This window comes from Trichechus manatus, unplaced genomic scaffold, assembly GCF_000243295.1.
Source record: "Trichechus manatus latirostris isolate Lorelei unplaced genomic scaffold, TriManLat1.0 scaffold00226, whole genome shotgun sequence".
NCBI lineage: Eukaryota > Metazoa > Chordata > Mammalia > Sirenia > Trichechidae > Trichechus > Trichechus manatus.
The window spans coordinates 2,159,373-2,178,820 of record NW_004444162.1 but is presented as its reverse complement, the minus strand read 5'-3'; the positions used below and the strand labels follow the sequence as shown (position 1 = coordinate 2,178,820).

Genomic DNA, 19,448 nt, shown 5'->3' with positions numbered 1-19,448 from the left:
TAACAAAGTAATTAAGAAAATTGCTGTTTTTTCCTATCACTAAATCTCATGCCTTTTACTTTTTAGACAGTGTTACAACAGGTAATCGAAGATGGCTCAAAATATGGATTAAAAAGTGAACTTTTCTCTGATCTTCCCCAGAAGAAGATAGTGGTTGAATTCAGGTGAGTACCTACCCATCTTATGTGTTGGTTAATCAAGCTGGCTGGGCAGGTGGAGGTTTTATCATTATCTTCTGGGGTCTCACTGATTACCCATGGAAAAATTGAAAACTGGTGAGGGATCACAGTCTTTAGTGCCTGTTGTCCAGTATCTAAAAAACAGTGTTTCATATATTTTTCTGGTTTTTTTCGTTGCTCAAGGCAGAAGGGTAAGTCTAGTCCCTGTTATTTTATCTTGGCTAGCAGTGGAAGAATACTTTTTATTTAACCCTTCAGAAGGACATTTACTTTCTTTCTAAATGATTAAATGAACATCCTTGTAGTTTCATAATTTCACAATTACGTGCATAAAATCTGTAAGATCAAGTTTTAAAATTATAAAATCCTTAAAAAGTGTATACAATAAGACTTTGGAGTCAGAATGAACAAAATTTAAGCTCCAACTTTACCACTTTTAGTTAGCTATGTTCAAGTTAATTTATCTTTTTTTTCATATTGAAAAACTTACAGAATTTTCCAATACACACAAAACAGAGAGAATAGTATAATTAACCCCCATATGCTCATCACCCAGATTCAAGATAAATGTGTTGATTGAGTAGTTGGAGTGATGAATCAGGTTTCTCATTATTTTGGAAATTTTTATGCATAAGTATTTCCTATTTTTCTATTTTAATTTCTGATACAGTAAGTTCTGATAGATATTATCCTTATAAACAAAATTTCCTTGGGATCCTCAGTAATTTTTCAGAGTTTGAGATTTGAGAACCATTGCACTAAACTTAGTTCCCAATAATCTACATTGTTTACATTAAAACAATATTTCCAAATTTCATCATCTTTCTGTCAGTACTTAAGTGTATCTGCTTAATAAGTGTACCACTTCTGTGTTTGGTACATCCTCATGACTCACAGGAGCAATTTCACTGAAGAGGATTTTTTTCTGAATTCTGTTTTATGTTTGTTTTAAATTTCTAATTTTTAACTCACCTTTGCCCTAAATTACCAAATTCTTGGCCCCCAATTAGGTTAAACTATGGAAGCATAGCCTAGTTCATTTTTAGAGCTCTTGTTTTTATGACAGAAAAGTAACTTTTGCAATTTGTTGCAGTTCACCTAATGTTGCCAAAAAATTTCATGTTGGACATTTGCGTTCTACCATTATAGGTAAGTGTCATTAGTTTCACAGAAAATACTAACCATGTAATTGGGGCAGTATCTGATAATACAGTCCAACAGTTTAATGCTTAAATGACCAAGAAAAAAAAAAAAGACAAAAAAACTTCAAAGTGATTTGAGCCTGATGCTAACTAAATATTCCATGAAATGGAAAAAAATAGTTTAGAAATGGACAGAAGAATTTCATTTCAAAATGAAAAGATTAAATCAAGGAACCAATTTTAACTGGCATGTATGTTATGATTTTATCTTTATTTAAATATATATACGTATGGAGAAGAACTGAAAGATATAAAATGAAAATAGTTATGTGATAAAATGATAGTAATTCCCTCAGTTTTTTTATATGTATTATATTTTATATTAGAAAAGAAACTCAGTCTCAGCCATGTGAGTACTAACTGGAGTGTTCAAGACTAAAATTAAAATGAGACTAATAAAAACTGATTACTATAGTACATCATAGCTGTAATGCTTCAGTGTATAATGTGCTTATGACTTTCATTTATTTAAAACATGCACATTATGCAGTAGCCCAATTTAAAAATTGAAATTAAATTTTTATAATGTTAGAATTGGAAGGGACTTTAGAGGTCATCTCACATAATCTGTCTTCCCTTTGTAAGAATCTGTGTATTGCATACTTAAGAGAAAGTCATTTGACTCAAACTTGAATAATTTTAAGAATTGGAGGGATCGGTACTTTGTAACATAGATGATTATTGAATTAGGGTCAGGTCTTATTTATTACAAAGTTCTCAAGCAGTATTTTAAGAGCAGAAAGGACAGAGCTCAGTGAAAAACAGGAGTGTAGTTATTCTATAAAAGAAAACCAACATGAATAAGTTAAAAGTACAGGAGTGAGTAAATGATGAGTTTGTTGTTAGGTGCCATTTAGTCACTTCTGACTCATGACCACCCAGTGTGACAGAGTAGAACTACCCCATAGGGTTTCCTAAGCTGTAATCTTTACGGAAGCAGATCGATAGGTCTTTCTCCTATGAAGCAGCTACATGGTTTTGAACCAACTTTTCAATTAGCAGCTGAGCACTTAACTGTTGTGCTACCTGGGCTTCTTAAATGATGGGTAGGGCATGATAAAGTTGTCTGACTGTTGTTAAGGGAAATATTTAGACCAGGAGGAGAGACCATTTATTGAGAACTTACCATGCTGAGTATTTTCATGTATTATCTCATTCAATTTAACAACAGCTCTGTTAGGTAGGTACTGTTAACTCCGGTTTATGGACGAGGAAACTCAGTTACTGAAAGTAACTTTCCCAAGAGCATTTAGCTAGTATCATAGCCAGGATTTGCACTTAGGCAGTCTAATTCCAAAAGCCTAGGTTCAAACTGTTGTGCATAGAGTCAACTGACAAGATGGCACCTAACAGCAACAACAGGTTCAAACATTTAATTGGATTGTAAGGTGATAAAGCACTAAGAAAAAATGGGAATACAGTTTAAGTACCAGCTTAAGAAGGTGATTCTTGTTGCTGGGACTATATAGATGAAAAGTCTAGAAGTAGAGAAGCTGCAAAAGAAAGTTGCTGCAGTAATTTAAGCCAGGTATGTGTATTGGTCAAGCTTTAGTTGCAGAAACTAAGTCCATTCTTAGAAAAAGCAGAAAAGGATTTATTACAGGATATGGAATGGCTTACAAAGTTGTTGGAAAGGCTGAGGAAGCTTTGCATTAAGCTGACATTTATAAATGCCTCCCAGAATTACACCACAGAACTTGACCAGCAGGGGAGCTACTGCTCTTCTGCAATCGGGAATCCACTACTCTAGAAGCACGTTACCACTGTCAATATCAGGAAACTGCTACTACTCCTGCCATGCCTTCTAGAATTCATACTGGCTAAAGACACAGCCTCATATCCTGTCTTTCTGTACCCTTAGAGGTCATGACAGGACACTAGGGCCCCTACTAGTGGTGCCACAAAAAAAAAAACCTCCACAACTGTGCTTAACAGAAAAAATAGAAGTAGTCCTCCCCTCCACCTCATTTCCACCTTCTAAATCTCACACAGAGTGTATCTGATTACCTGAACCTAAATAACTTCTGGAACTCTTAACTGCAAGAGATTCTGGGAAATGTAATTTTTAGGTTTCTGGCCTCTGCAGCATGTGAGGGCTGTTGAATAGTGAAATCACCATAGGCGGTCCAGGAAGGAGACGGCCTTAGACTACTGTGTGCTGTCTATTAGGGAGCAGGCTTGCAGAGGATGGACTTAGCTGTTTCGAAGAAAAAAGCAAGGTGGCTCAGGTTCTTGGAGGCACAGCCAAATTATGTATTTCGTGGTAAATACTGAGATTCTTTTATTTTCTGTCCTTGGAGTTGACTTGGAATAGCAATTACTCAAACCTGTGTTCCCAACTCCCATTAATGTTGATGATAATTCTGTTTGGGTGAAATCGGGATACTCTGGAATAACTGCCCCAAAAGTAATTCCTTATTCCCTTTCCATTGCATAAATGAAAGCACTATTATGAATGTTCTAGTAAAAAAAGATTGAGTTGGTAAATTTTGTGAAAAGAATTTACCATGTTATGCTTTAATAATAGAGAAGCACATAGTTCTTACACCAAAGCTGATAACAAGAATGAGAAACTGTATATTTTATTGATTACTAGGGAATTTCATAGCAAATCTCAAAGAAGCTTTAGGACATCAAGTAACAAGAATAAATTATCTCGGAGATTGGGGCATGCAATTTGGTAAGTACGTTTGTGATTTTGTTTTTTGTTTTTTTTTCCATTTCCTCATAAAGTTTAATTTCTTTTAATATCATATCTCTTGATCATCTGGACAGAATATAGGCAGAATCCCATTAGATGAAGTAGGGCCTCCTATCTGTTCTTTTTTCCTAATGACTTTTTTGCATAAAAGATTTTTTTTTTTTCATAGAGTAACTCTTACCACACAAGTAAATTTTGGGGGAGGAAACTTTACACATTCAGAGCAAGACCTGATATATATAGGTTTTTGCGGTTTTAATAAAGAAAAGTAGCTTACATTTTTAGTTAAGTGTAGAAGTATGCAGGAAGAAGTTTTGTTACATACACCCTTCTCAACCACTGCCCTGCCGTGTTTAAATCTAGTGAGGTCCAGCCTCCTTGAGCCATCCTGCATGAGGAGGGGGTCTGTTGTTAAAATACCAGGGGCCAGTGGGCCAAAGGAAAAGCAAAGTGGGATACTTTGACTTCCCCTTTAACTGCACAGTGGGAGGATCAAAAAGAAAAGAGAGGAAACAGAGACCGTGGAGGTGGGACCTTAATAGCTGAGTGCCACAAATGATCTCTAATATCATGAGTTTATTCAGAATCATTCCTAGCTCATATACCTAAACCAGTAATTGAGGAATGCTTTTGGAGATGGGAGGGTACCAAGGTAAATGAAGTTGTCAAGGTAGTGAAGGACTGGTAGCATGTGGAATACAAACTTTTAAGCATCTCTGGCAACTACCATGTGTATTTTAAGATGCACCCCTTGTGTCACCTCTGTAAAGCATTCTGTGACACACAGACACATCCTTGCCCACCTTCTCACATCACCAAGTTCCTAGTACCCAGCTCTAGTCAGATAGATTTCTGTATCGTTGTATCCACGTCCATGTGTTTCTCTTCCGTGTGAGACCGCATGCTCCTTGAAATTGCGGACGGTGTCTTAATTATTTTTGTGTCCACAGCACTTGGCACATAAAAGGCAGTCAGAATGATGAGTGAATCTGTACTCGGAAGTCTTTTACAATATTAATCCACAAGAAAGGTTAGGTGATATCTTAAAGCTTCTATAAAGTATGAAATATTCATTGCCAGTTCTAAAGTTTGCTGGTACTATTATATTCCGTATCTAGCGAAATGAAATTGTAGTTTCCAAAAGAAAGGCCAGTTCATTTGAAGGAATTTTTTTTTTTTTAATAATAGATTTATCAGGACCTTCTCTTATGAATAGTATTCTTTCAGTTAATAAAAATCTTTTTTAGACTTTAGAAAGGGTAGAACGTGAACCTATTACAGCACCCTTAATACTCACTGTGGAGGAATCAGAACATGTCCTGCGTTTTACTAATCCACTTGCAGTTTGCATCAGCTGGTATTCAGAGGTTTAGGCTCTAGGCTTGACAGTCCAGCTTTACTAGATACCATCCACTTTATATTAGTTTGACCGATTTAGACAGTTCACAGGCATTAGCAAATATGTGATTATGGTATTCATTAAATTTTAGCTGCAGGATTTTATTATAGCAGTTTTTCCCTAAAAGACTACTGTGGTTAATGATCTGTCAACATTTCCATTATAGTCATCATTGCTGAAGAGTTTTCATTTTAGTTATTTCAAATCCTATCCCCTATTAAAAGTTGGCAGACAGCTCCTAAGCACAAAATTAGTTTTTGAAAATGTATTAGATTGAATGTTAAATGTAATTGACTTTACTTTTCTGGTTTCTGTTTTTTAGAGCACGCTGGGCATTTTTCCACACCCTGCTCCCAAGGCCCTGAATCATAATCACATTTGCTCTTGCTTGAAAGCAAGTAGAGCTGGTCCATACCTCAGTAGTACTTCTCATTGCTGTCTACGCTCCAAAGTATTGTGTATCCTGTGTTCAGTAGCATCCCCCTTTCTGCTGAACCTTTTATGGAAAAGTGTACCTCAGCAAGGCCCACTGGCAGCAGCTTCTTTAGAAGCTTGGTAACCTGATATAGTTGTATAAACAGACTGGTGGCTCAGTGGGTAAGAGCTCAGTTGCTAACCAAAAGGTCAGCAGTTTGAACCCATCAGCTGCTCCTTGGAGACCCTATGGGGCAGTTCTTCTCTGTCCTGTAGGGTCACTAGGAGTCAGAATCAACTGAACGGCAATGGGTTTGGGGATTTTTTTGGTTTTTTTCGTTATTGCTCTTGACCCCAGACTGCATATATCCTTTAAAACCACAGTTATGATCAAGTTTTAGCAAAATAGCTCGAGAGTATAAATATTCACAGTCCATACTAGAAAATTTCATTGCTAGTTCAAAAACCTCAATTAGTATTAAAAAGAAAAGAAAAAAAATTGATGTTATCCCTGAATTCTGAACTGATAAAGACTGAAAAACTAAAATTGACAAACAAATATATGACCAAATAAAAGAAGAATTTTGTTGTTTGGTCACTTTAAATAGGAGAAGTAATCAGGAATGTTTCAAGTTATATCTGTTTTTGCTTTCTTCCAGTTATTTGTTTAAGGAGTAATTTTATAACACTGAGCCCATCAACAGCAATGGGTTTGTCTTTGTCTTTGTTTTTGTTTTTGGTTTAAGCTCATTCCTAATTTTATTTTAACACCTACAAACTTACAGTTTCTAAACCACTTTTCATCAGTTTATTTTCACAGATTTTGAGTATCCAGTGCCTTGCATCCTTAAGCACTTTCAGAGAGTAGCTGTTCAATAAATGTTTGTTTTACTAATGTCCCCTAGGGAGGTGTTAGGCAGCATTGGTACAAAGATATAGTAGTCCTGGGCCCTACCTTTGAAGAGCTCATAGTCTGTTTGTTTCTATGAAATTAATTTAAGTGGTGTACCATGTATTGGACTTGACTTGTGTCAGTTTATGTGGTAGCAGAAAGTAATAGCCTGTGTTTTGGGAGAATTCTCAGGGCACATAATTATGAGAGGGTGATCTTTCTCTAGAACTATACCTGTACCCTGCCATGGCTTTTCTCTACTTTTCTATTTTATAATCTTTTCATTTACTGATTATTGTGGTAGGTCTTCTGGGAACTGGCTTCCAGCTGTTTGGTTATGAAGAAAAACTCCAGTCCAGTCCTTTACAGCATCTTTTTGAAGTAAGTTGACAAGAAACAACACTAGAATACGCTTGAACTGCTTTTTCAGGGTACTATGTGCCTGTCATAAGCCATGGTGTTTTCAGTCACCTCATATGCATGTGAAAGCTGGACAATGAATAAGGAAGACTGAAGAAGAATTGATGCCTTTGAATTATGGTGTTGGTGAAGAATATTGAATATACCATGGACTGCCAGAAGAACAAACAAATCTATCTTGGAAGAAGTACAGCCAGAATGCTCATTAGAAGCGAGGATGGTGAGACTTTCATTCATGTACTTTGGACATGTTATCAGGAGGCACCAGTCCCTGGAGAAGGACAGCATGCTTGGTAAAGTAGAGGGTCAGTGAAAAAGAGGAAGACCCTCGATGAGATGGACTGACACCGTGGCTGCAACAGTGGGTTCAAGCATAACAATGATTGTGAGGATGGGGCAGGACCAGACATCATTCTGTTACGCCTAGGGTCGCTGTGAGTTGGAACTGACTTGCCAGCACCTAACAACAACAACAACGTGCAGCTCAGTAACACTGCAGTTATTAAAATTACATTTTAATCCCAGAAGTTTAAAAAAAACCTGTTTCTTAAAACAAAGAACCAAAACCTCAGTGTTGCTTTTATTTTACCAGAGAGTTTTCCTTTTCATCTTCAAATCCAAGTGTTTGTTTTATTACTATTTTAGTTGCTTTGAGACAGTATTTCTCCAGGCATAGAATCTTCTTAGAATAACACATTGAGTAACAGATTCTATACAGAGCAAAATTTTTTAATGTTCTGTCATTTGATAATATACTGTAACTTTCTTCATGGTAGTAACTATAATTCATCTAGACTTGAAAAATATGAGAGTATTTTTTTGTTATTTTTTTCTCCTGGGGAGGGACATATGTGTTTGTCTCTGTTTGTGAGTGCCTTTTTTGTTTATGTCTTTCTGCGCCCTTTCCTGGTTTTTGCCCTATTGAAACTCCTTTCCGTTCTACTTCATTTAGTCCCTCGGATACTTAGCTTCCCTATCCTCGGTACTTTCCTGGAGTTCATTAATAGAAGTGTTTCTGTCCAAGTAATCTCCAGGGATGTGTTTCCTTTTCCTTGTCCCAGTTGTTATCTCTGCTGTTTCTGGGCCTCATAAGAGGAAGCACAGATAAGGTCAGCCATGTTGGTGACAGACCAGGGGAGTAGACTCTTCAGTACTATGCCTGTGTATGAGGAAGAGTGCTTGCCAGAATCCTTTCCTTCTCCAGCCAGAGTCACAGAGACTGCTTTGTTATTTTCCTTTTTATTTTTTAAGATGGTTTTTCTCCTGCCACTGGCTTTGTAGTTAAATTTAAAAAAACACATTCTAATTCTAAAGGACCTTTAAAGGTTTGTAATTTCCTCCATAGTCCATGCCTGTACTGTACTTTAAATGCCTACATTTTGATTTATAATGTTAACCAAAAGATTTTTTTCCTCTTTCCCATTAAGAGTTTTGATTGATAGGTAAGAGTTTAAAAATTAATAGCTCTTTATGGTTGTCTGTAAATAAGGCATGCCCCTTTAGTTCCTGGAATTCTTACTGTGTTATGTTTTAAAACTTTGAATAATGGCAAGTATTTTTTTACCACAATTTTAGCAAACCTTTCATCTGATCCAGGACCACAGAGACAACCCTGGCATAGAAGGTGCAAATACCTGCAATGAAGATCTTGTGTCACTGAGAGAACATTTTTAACTATTTAGAATACAGCTTTCCATCTGAGAATTATTACCCTCATTTTTCTCCCACCCCCTTCAACAGTTTTTATTTAATCCTGTAAATACTAAATCTTTCTCTTATAATATTTAAAATAATGTAGTAAAATCTGTTTGGAAATTCCATAGAAACCTGAGCATATATTTTCTTCTGCAACTTAGTACCGTTTTCTGCCTTTTAAGACTCATAAAAAGTGGGAACTCACACATCTGTGTTAAAGGTTGTTAATTGATGGGTATAGTGAGGAAGGAACAGAGGAGGCAGGGGGTACTGCTCTTATGAATAACCAAAAGCTCAAAGAATAGGGCTGTTGCTTTCATTAGTGTTCTTTTTCCTAATAGCTTCATAGGGGAACAGCATTTATGACAAAAGGGGGCAAGTCAAATACACCCACCTTGCTGTTTGTAACAGATGCCAGAAACCCAGTAGAGCTCTCACTGCTCTCTCTTCTACCTTCTGTGGGACACAGAAAATGCAGAGCCTAAAACGGAGGCCTCTAGGCTATTATATCTTTATGTTAATTTTTGCAGACCCAGTTTTCAGTTTAAAATTGCAATGGTCACTGTAGATTACTTTCAAAAACGACTTTTAGCGTAAATGATTATTCCCCCTCCCCTTCTCTTTTGAGCTTTAAACATATGTTAATGAATAACATTGTTCTGTTCCTAAAAGAAACTCTGAACGTTGTAGAAGCAACTGAGATTTATTTAACCATTGAAAGATACCTTTGTGTGCTCTGCAGTGTAAGAGATAGCACAGGTGGTGATGTACATTATCCCCATCATCTTTCCAGGTAACCACAATAGGTGACCAGTAAGTTAGAGATAGTACTAAGCTTGGTAAGTGTTTGGTGTTATAGTATCGGTAATAATTTGGCACTGGCTGATGGGAAACAAAAACTTTAGAGCAATTTGTATTTACCTTATTTGTGAAAATCTGTTTCTTGGGCTCTGTTCAGACCTCTGTTCTTTTCTTGTTGGATTGTAGTTGTGAGTTCTTTGAGATCAAGGACCATGTCGTCTGATCTTTTGTCCCAAACACGGGGCCTTGCACATGGTTGATGTTGCAAATGAGGTTACTCCCTTGGTTCTGTTTTGCCCCTTTCTCTATTTTTTATTCAAGTTGTGGAATATAAAACCTACTGTATAGCCCCAGGGGAGGGTTAACTATTGCTGCATGCAATAATTGCCATTTATCAGAATCTGACTTGCTTTATCGACTCAGTTTACTGATGAAGAACTCAAGGGCCAGACGCAGGATTCCACCACCAGCAGTCTGGCCCCCGAGTGCTCTGTGCAGTGCACTGCACTGACCCCCCCACCCCCACCCCCCCAATTGGCACGACAAAATGCCTTTCTGAGCCATTCATTTCTAGTTGTTGTAATTACTTATGTAGCATTTTTTTCCTTTCATTCCCAAATTGTTATACCAGAGACACAACTAGTAGTTCTGTTTTGGGAGTTTCAACCCTCCAGCATACTTGTTTTGAATTTGGCATAGGGCATCCAATAGCGTGTTTTGTGCCTAGTACCTTCCTCTAAATGGTACCCCAAGTTTCAGTTTTTCAGCCAGATTAGAAATGATACTATATGATAGTTTAGCATTTCTTTTCTATAATAAAACTATTTAGTACTCAACACTCATTTCTCTACTACATTTCCATTTTGCTGCATATGCTTTGTGACTGGTTTTCACTTTTCCTATAGTCTTGTCTTTTCCCATGGCAGCTGTCTATGTTGTGCATGCACTTAGAACTTTTGCTGGCTAACATTTGAAACCTTTTCCTACAAAACAGGGAAATAGTTTTTTATAATAGTTCCCCTCTCCCTTGAATTGGCTGATGAGTTAAGTAACTAATATATTTGCTGTGTAGAATTCACACTAGTGATTCATGGAAAATATTTGTAATAAGGTTTGGAACACTTGTCAAAAAGCCTTTCCAATTATACTGACAATTTCTTATGGTAAGATGTTGTTAGTTGCCCTTTAGTCGACTCTGACGCATAACAACCTTATGTGTAACAGAATGAAATGTTGCCCAGTGTTGTACTATTTTTATGGTTGTTGGTATGTCTGAATCCATTGTTGTAGCTATTATGTCATTCCATCTCGCTGAAGGTTTTCCTCATTTTCGCTGGCCCGCTACTTTACCAAATATGAAGTCCTTTTCCTTTTGGCCTTTTCTGATGATATGTCCAAAGGAAACAAGCCAAAGTCTCACCATCCTCACTTCCAATGAGCAGTCTGGTTGTATTTCCTTTAAGATTAATTTGTTCATTTTTCTGGCAGTCCACAGTATATTCACCATTCTTTGCGAACAGCCAACACAACAGTTCGAATGCATCAATTCTTTCTCTGTTTCCTTTTTCATTGTCTAGTTTTCTCATGCATGTGAGGCAATTGAAAAGACCGTGGCTTGGGTCAGGACCACCTTAGTCATCAAAGTGACATCTTTACTTTTTAAAACTTTAAAGAGGTCTTTTATAGTAGATTTGTCCAGTGCAATGCATTGTTTGATTTCTTGTCTTCTGCTTCCATGGACATGATTGTTCATCCAAGTAGAATGAAATCATTGACAGCTTCGGTTTCTTATTTATCATGATGGTGCTCATCAGTCCAGTTGTGAGGATTTTTGTTTTCTTCACATTCAGGTGTAATCCATACTGAAGGCTGTAGTCTTTGACTTTAGAACAGTAAGTGCTTCAGGTTGCCTTCATTTTCAGCAAGCAAGGTTGTGTCATCTGTATATCGTAGGTTGTTAATGAGTCTTCTTCCAACACTGATGCTGCATTCTTCTTCATATAGTCCAGCTTCTCAGACTATTTGTTCAGCATACAGATTGAATAACTACGGTGAAAGAATACAACCCAGACACACACCTTTTCTAATTTTGAACCATGCAGTATACCCCTGTTCTTTTCCAACAACTGCCTATTGATCTGTGTACGGGTTCCACATTAGTACAATGAAGTGTTCTGAAATTACCGTTATTCACAATGTTACCCATAATTTGATGTGATCCACATAGTCGAATGCCTTCAACAGTGAAACACAGGTAAACATCTTTCTGATATTCTCTGTTTTTGGCCAAGATCCATCTGATATCAGCAATGGTATCCCTCGTTTCACATCCTCTTCTGAATCCAGCTTGGACATCTGGCAGTTCCCTGTCGAATTATGGCTGCAGTCGTTTTTGAATTATCTTTAGCAAAATTGTTAAAATGTAAGATGTTAACAAGTGTTAAATCTTAATCATGAGTATGTAGAAGTCATCGTTTAGTTTTATCTGTTTTAAGAATATTTTTTACAAGTAATTTCTCGGGGTTCCTCCTAGATGTGAGCTACTATAACATCTAACATAGTATCTTTGAGGATATGTAGCCTGTTTTTTTGTTTTTTTGCTGTAGGTTTAAAACTTGACTTATTGCATGTTGCTCATTAACATGGATTTGATAACCATAGAAATTCCTCTGAAATAAAAGGGTAGCCTCTCACAAGAGATAAATATCATGCCAATAAAAGTATGTATTAGCCCTGTACCCTAGTACTGACACTTAAAAGGTAACATGATCTATTAATACAAAAAGTATAAATATTTTCTTACGTTCAAAATGATCCCCATAGTTTTGTTATTTCTACCCTATCCCTTTCTAAAAGAATTTGAGAAATTACAGTGATGGGCATTTAATAAAAATAGAGTCAGGGGCTAATATATTACTAGAATTATGTAACAGATTAGACCCGGAGCTTCCCTATATCAGAAGCAAAAAAAAGTAATGTGAAAAAATAGGGCAGGATCAAAGCACCAATTTGATGAGTGATAGGTTTACTTGTCTCTCAGCTTTTTAAAACGTGAAAGTAGTATCTATTCCTCAAGAGACAATTTTTCTTAACTTTAGATTGTTAGACAATTTCTCAAACTTAAGTAAAGAAAATAATTCAACACTAAATTGAATCTAGATATATGTAGGAATATTTATGCAGTTAGAAACTTTTATTTTTTTCAGGGAAAGTTACTGTTATGGTTGGTAAGAATTTTACTTCTTAATAACCCTTATATGCAAGAAACAACTTTTGAATTTTAAGTCTAATTATAAATCTAATTAAATCTATCCTAAGCCGTCACTTTTGAGAGTGATAATAGTTTAAGTCATTGTTAGGGACTTCCCACCTCCCAAATCACTCAGAGTTCCCCAGGCTGTTATGTGCATCCCAGAACTGTCATAGAGGACTTTCATCTTCAGTCTACACTGGTTATGACTGATATGCCCAGTACCAAGCCTGCATGAGGCCTTGAAGGCAGGTAGCTCTGCTGTGTGGCAAGCTTTGCCTGGAAAAGTCCTTGCTGTGCCCAGCTGCACAGGCTAGAGGCCAGCCTCCATGTATAGACACACAGTGAAGCACTTCTCTCTGTAGGCTTGCTACCACCCCAAGGGATGCCCAGTTTCTGCTACTCTCGGGAGTGTTTCCCGTCCTCTCCCCCATCTAGGCAATTCTCCTTCAGCCTGGCACCTTCTCCCCTCAATATTGGCTTTTCTGCCCTACTCTTCCTACTCATATGGGACAACCCAACAATATCTTATTGTCCTCTTCATCCTGTTCCTAGAGTGAGGATGAAAATACCTAACGAGGCCAAAGCTAATAGCACAGTAATTATTCCACAGATGGAAATGTGCAAAAAAAATACTCATGAGAAATGTTGCATTTAATAAGCGCTAGTGCATGGTGATCTACAAGACGTTAGTAATTATCGCACTTGGATAAAGATGTAAGATAGCAGCAGCATAAAGATAGCAAATTTTCAACATTAGAAGATAAATGGATGGTAAAATATTGTTTATATGCTGTTAGTAATGTATTAGGAGGAGAAATTAGATAATTAATTACTTAAGCGAGTTATTTTTTTAGCTAGTTTTTTCCTAATTGTCAACTGTTTCAAGTACACATAGTCCCCAACTTACGATGTTTTCAAGTTACACTGAGCCACACTTATACAACCATCTGTTTTTTTCCCCCCTTTGCTGCATCTTATCATTAGTAATATGTACTACATACAGTGTTATAGTGTGTAATTTGCTGATGTTATTATTCTCAGATGTTCATTCACAGATGTTCAATATTATGATTTATAAAGACATTGATAATAAAAGGCAATAGTAATGAAAACTTAAAAAAAAAAAAATGAGGTATTGAAGTTACATCAGAACGAACTTACAACAGAGTTGCTGGAATGGAACCCCAAGGTAAGTCAAGGACAACTTGTATTGATCCATGAAATTTTAATTATATGAACTTGTTTGAATTTCATTAATATTTCATTTAACAATAGGAATCTGTCTTAGCCAGCAGTTTTCTAAGACATTTTTGATCAAGACATGAAAAAATGAGTTTGTTTGTTAAAATTATAACCATGAATTTATTAAATGTTCTTTTCTTAAACAGATAAAAATTAAATGTATTTTAAGGTAGAGGAGTATAGTGTCAGAGTTAGGGTATCTTTACAAGTTAGTCTGGTTAAGACTAAGTGTGGGGTTAGAGCTCGGCACCAAGGAGTTAAACTTGTCCTTATGTGGCTAGGGAAATCCTGGTGGCATAGTGGTTAAGAGCTACAGCTGCTGACCAAAAGGTCGGCAGTTTGAATCCACCAGGTGCTCCTTGGAAACCCTATGGGGCAGTTCTACTCTGTCCTTTAGGGTCGCTGTGAGTTGGAATCAACTCGATAGCAACGGATTTTATGTGGCTAGTGTTATTCTAGAATCAGATTTAAGGATTGAGGACTGTTTTGTTGTTAGATGCCATTGAGTCAGTTCTGACTCATAGTGACCCTGTGTACAACAGAACGAAATACTGCGCGATCCTATGCCATCCTCACAACCCTTGCTATATTTGAGCCCATTGTTGCAGCCACTGTGTCAGTCCATCTTTTTGAGGGTCCTTCTCTTTTTCCCTGACCCTCTACTTTACCAAGCATGAGGTCCTTTTCCAGGGATTGGTCCCTTCTGATAAGGTGTACAAAGTACATGAGACAAAGTCTCATCATCCTCATTTCTAAGGAGTATTCTGGTTATACTTCTTCCAAGACAGATGTGTTCGTTCTTCTAGCAGTCCATGATGCATTCATTGTTCTTCGCCAACACCACAATTCAAAGGCATCAATTCTTCTTTGGTCTTCTTTATTCATTGTCCGGCTTTCCCATGCATATGAGGCCATTAAAAATACCATGGCTTGGGTTAGGTGCACCTTAGTCCACAAAGAGACATCTTTGCTTTTTAACACTTTAAAGAGGTCTTTTGCAGCAGATTTGCCCAGTGCAATACATCGTTTGATTTCTTGACTGCTGCTTCTATTGGCATTGATTGTGTATCCAAGTAAAATGAAATCCTTGACAATTTCAATCTTTTATTATGATGTTGCTTATTGATCCAGTTCGGAGGATTTTTGTTTGTTTACTGTTGTAGTTTAAGTGAAAGTTTACATTTCAAGTTAGTCTCTTATACAAAAATTTATACATACATTGTTATATGACCCTAATTGCTCTCCCTATACTGTGACAGCACACTCCTCCTTTCCATCCCTGTTTTCCCATGACAGTTCAACTAGCTCCTAACCCTCTCTGCCTTCTCATCTCACTTCTGGACAGAAGCTGCCCGTTAAGTCTCATGTATCTACTTGAGCTAAGAATAAGAAGCACATTCTTCACGAGTATCATTTTAAGTCCCACAGTCCAGCCCAATCTTTGTCTGAAGAGTTGGCCTCGGAAATTGTTTTAGTTCTGGGCTGATAGAGAATCCAGGGGCTGTGCTTTCCAGGATTCCTCCTGTCTCAGTCGGATCGTTAAGTCTGGTCTTTTTACTAGAATTTAAATTCTGTACTCCACATTTCTCCTGTTCCATCCGGGACTCTCTGTTGTGTTCCCTGTCAGGGCAGTCATTGGTGGTAGCCAGGCACCATCTACTTCTTCTGATCTCAGGCTGATAAAGTCTGGTTTATGTGGCCCTTTCTGTCTCTTGGGCTACTGCTTTCTTTGTGTCTTTGGTGTTTTCATTCTCCTTTACTCCAGGTGGTTGGGACCAGCTGATGCATCTTAGATGGCTGCTTACAAGCTTTTAAGACCCCAGAAGCCACTCACCGAAGCAGGATGCAGAATATTTTCTTAATAAGCTTTGTTATGCCAGTTGACCTAGATGTCCCCTGAAAGCATGGTCCCCAGACCGCCACCCCTGCTACTCTGTCCCTCGAAGTGTTTGAACAGAGTTGGGAGGATTTTTGTTTTCTTTATGTCGAGGTATAATCCATACTGAAGGCTGTGGTCTTTGATCTTCATCAGTAACTGCTTCAAGTCCTCTTTGCTTCAGCAAACAAGGTTGTGTCATCTGCATAATGCAGGTTGTTAATGAGTCTTCCACCAATCCTGATGCCACTTTCTTCTTCATATAGTCCAGCTTCTTGGATTATTTGCTTAGCAAACAGACTGAATAAGTATGGTGAAAGGATGCAACCCCGATGCACACTTTTCCTAATTTTAAACCATCCAGTATCTTCTTGTTCTTTTCAAATGACTGCCTCTGGGTCTATGTACAGGTTTCACAGGAGCACAATTAAGATTGAGGGTAGAAGCGCATTATCAACTGCTTTTATTTTTCACACTTATTTCTTTACATTTGGACAGGCCATCCCCAGAGCTGACTGTAATTATATTAATTAATTAAGTTTGAATTAAAATGTCATGCTTTTTGTTAATCTTCACATCTAGAAATAGTGAAAAGAAAAGGTTAAGATTCCTTTAAAGAAGTTTAAGACATTTCTTTTATTCTATAATGTAGGTTTTTGCATTCTAGTAACTAAAAGAAAAATTATGTTTCCATTCTCAAAAACACTTTGCTAAGCCACACTGTCTTATTATCAAATCCAAATTTAAAATTTCTGTTTTATTCCTTTTGTGTCTAGATCTAGCCTCAAAAGGAAGATATCTTCAAAATGCATACTTTCTAAGAGTAAAAGATTCATGGTAACTGTAATTAAAACTGTGTCATTTCAGAAGTGTATAGTATTAAATTTATTTTATTAAGAAAAAAGCAATTATTTTCTAAAACTGATAATTACAGTTTTATATTGTGCATTTACATGTAGATTGTTAAATGTTTAATAAGACTCCTATTCTGTTGGTTATTGTCTGTTGATTTTCAATAATGCTTGGTTTATAACTACAAATGCCAAGATTCTTCAAGTATGGGGGTTTTTTGTTTTAAATGTTTCTATTTTAAGTTTTAAGAAGGGAAAACACTGGTAAAGTTTTTTCTAAAAATATTCGTATCAGAAACTTGAATGCATATTAAATTTTTAAATGTTTGGATATTTGAGTTTAGAGTCCTAGATTTTCTTAAAAAGAAAAAACAAACTTTTCTGAAAATAGGGACATTTTGTGTATTTTTGTTTTAAAATTGTGTGCACACGCATATACGTATCTCAAGCCATTTGTGTACATACGCATATGTCTTGATTCCTGTAGGCTGCACTATTAAGGGAGCCCTGGTGGTGGAGTGGTTAAGAATCCGGCTGCTAGGCAAAAGGTCTGCAGTTTGAATCTACCAGCCACTCCTCGGAAACCCTACTGGACAGTTCTGCTCTGTCTTATAGGGTCCCTCTGAGTCTGAATCAACTCGATGGCAACAAGTTTTTTGGTTTTGTGCTGTTAAGCAGCTGTCAAATGGATAGGTCATTCAAGAGTCAGGAGTCTACGGTTTACTCTCTTACAAGTAGCTCTCTCAGTTTTCCCATACCTTACCAAAATCTTCTCTGTTTTCTAACTGGCATTCTATGCATTATTCTGGATTTACTAATAGGACCAGGAAGGAAATTAATTTTTTATGATATGTGCCTTGGCAGTCCCCAAGACCATCCCCAGGTACAGTGATTCACTAGGAGGACTCATGACTACGAGTTATTACAGCAGAAGGATACAAGGCAAAATCAGCAGAGAAAAGGCACATGTGACAAAGCCTTGAAGAAATCAGGCCCAAGCTTCTAAGAGTCCTCTCCCAGTAGAGTCACACAGGTCAGATTTAAATCCTCCAGCAATAGATTGTAACAATACACGTGAAATGTTGTCTACCAGGGAAGCTCTTTCTGTACTCCATGCCCAAGGTTTTTATTAGGGGTTGGTCATGTAGGTACCCTCCACCTAGCATGTACCAAAATTTCAGGCTCGGAAGGAAAGCAAGTGCTCAGCATAAACAATATTGTTTGCACAAACCGTTTAGGCACAATCAGCCACTCATATCAGTTAGAGTGGTAAGAACATTCCCCAAACCCAAATTTCCTTGCAAACAGGCCTTTTTAAGTATAGCAGTCTCAGACTTGCTATACTAACTCTTTTCTGCACAATATGCTTTACAGAAGAAAAAATATTAGGAAGTTTTTAAACTTTATTTAACAGTATTCATTTATTCATGCTTGCCATTCCAGTGATTAACACAAACCATCTCTGAAATGTGAGCCATTTTCACCTTGAGATGGATGATTGATACCCTATCCCTTTTATTGTTGGTGTCTAGTGGGTATAAGCCGTATTATTTTCATCCCAGTATATTCTCCAACAACAAAAATAAACTTTTTTACCCAAATGTTGCTGCAATGGTATCTTGATGATATTACTGTAAGAGTTTAGAGGCCTCATGTTTTTTGGTAATACATTTGCCAATTTTTATTTTATGTTCCTTTACTAGCCTTCTGGAAATAATATAAGGATAATAAATTTATCATTAGTTTCAACCTGGAATTGAGTTATAATTTCTAAGTAAAATCTTTGTACTCCACATGTGTAATTTCAATACTGCTTGATCTATAATACTGATATTTGAATGTCATTTTTTAACACCGCATTTTGGAGACTGGAAGATGATTAATAACTGCATTGTGAACACAGAATCTTAGAGCTGAAAGAGCCCTTCCTAAGCTATTTGACTTTGCATCTGTCAATGGGTGGGTGCAGAACTAAACCAGCCAAGGCAGATGGTGCTGGAAACACTCCTGAAGTGGGTACTCCACACAGTTCTCAGAAGCCCAGGTTGGAGTGTAATTAAGCTAATTATCCAAAAGGCCTTCCTTCCTTTTTTCCAAGACCACTTATTTTACTGGTCTTTCACAGATTTAGAGAACAGTTTAAAAAAATCTTTCATTAAAACAATTGCTAAATCATCCTTTGGCCTTTTCTTTGCCAGATTGAGCCATCCTACTTCCTTCAACCTTGTCTCAGAGTAGTTGCAGGAATGAAAATTTAGCATTTTGAAAAAAAGAAGAAATGCCAGTTTAGTCTAAAGAGATGCTTTAACCTGGGGGGGGGGGGTCTATGAACTCGAATGGGAAAAAAAAATTACACTTGATTTTCACTAACCTCTCTCTGAAACTCAGCAATTTCCTCCACTACTATATCATAAGTGAATTGTTAAAAAATATTTGGATAACCCTACTTTTGTGAGTGGCGTCTGGGGTCTTAAAAGCTTGCAAGTGGCCATCTAAGATGCATCAATTGGTCCCAACCACCTG

General features: G+C 37.0%; 1 protein-coding gene across 2 annotated transcripts in view; it reads left to right on the top strand.

Annotated features, from left to right (window-relative positions):
* RARS2 (arginyl-tRNA synthetase 2, mitochondrial) overlaps positions 1 to 19,448 on the top strand; it is a 60,613-nt gene that overhangs the window by 24,105 nt on the left and 17,060 nt on the right. For both annotated transcript variants that reach the window (XM_023742961.1, XM_004388984.2), the window contains exons 5-8: positions 67 to 164; positions 1,273 to 1,328; positions 3,978 to 4,061; positions 7,092 to 7,168. In XM_023742961.1, the coding sequence (XP_023598729.1) occupies positions 67 to 164; positions 1,273 to 1,328; positions 3,978 to 4,061; positions 7,092 to 7,168 (315 nt within the window). The remainder of the gene's footprint in view (positions 1 to 66; positions 165 to 1,272; positions 1,329 to 3,977; positions 4,062 to 7,091; positions 7,169 to 19,448) is intronic.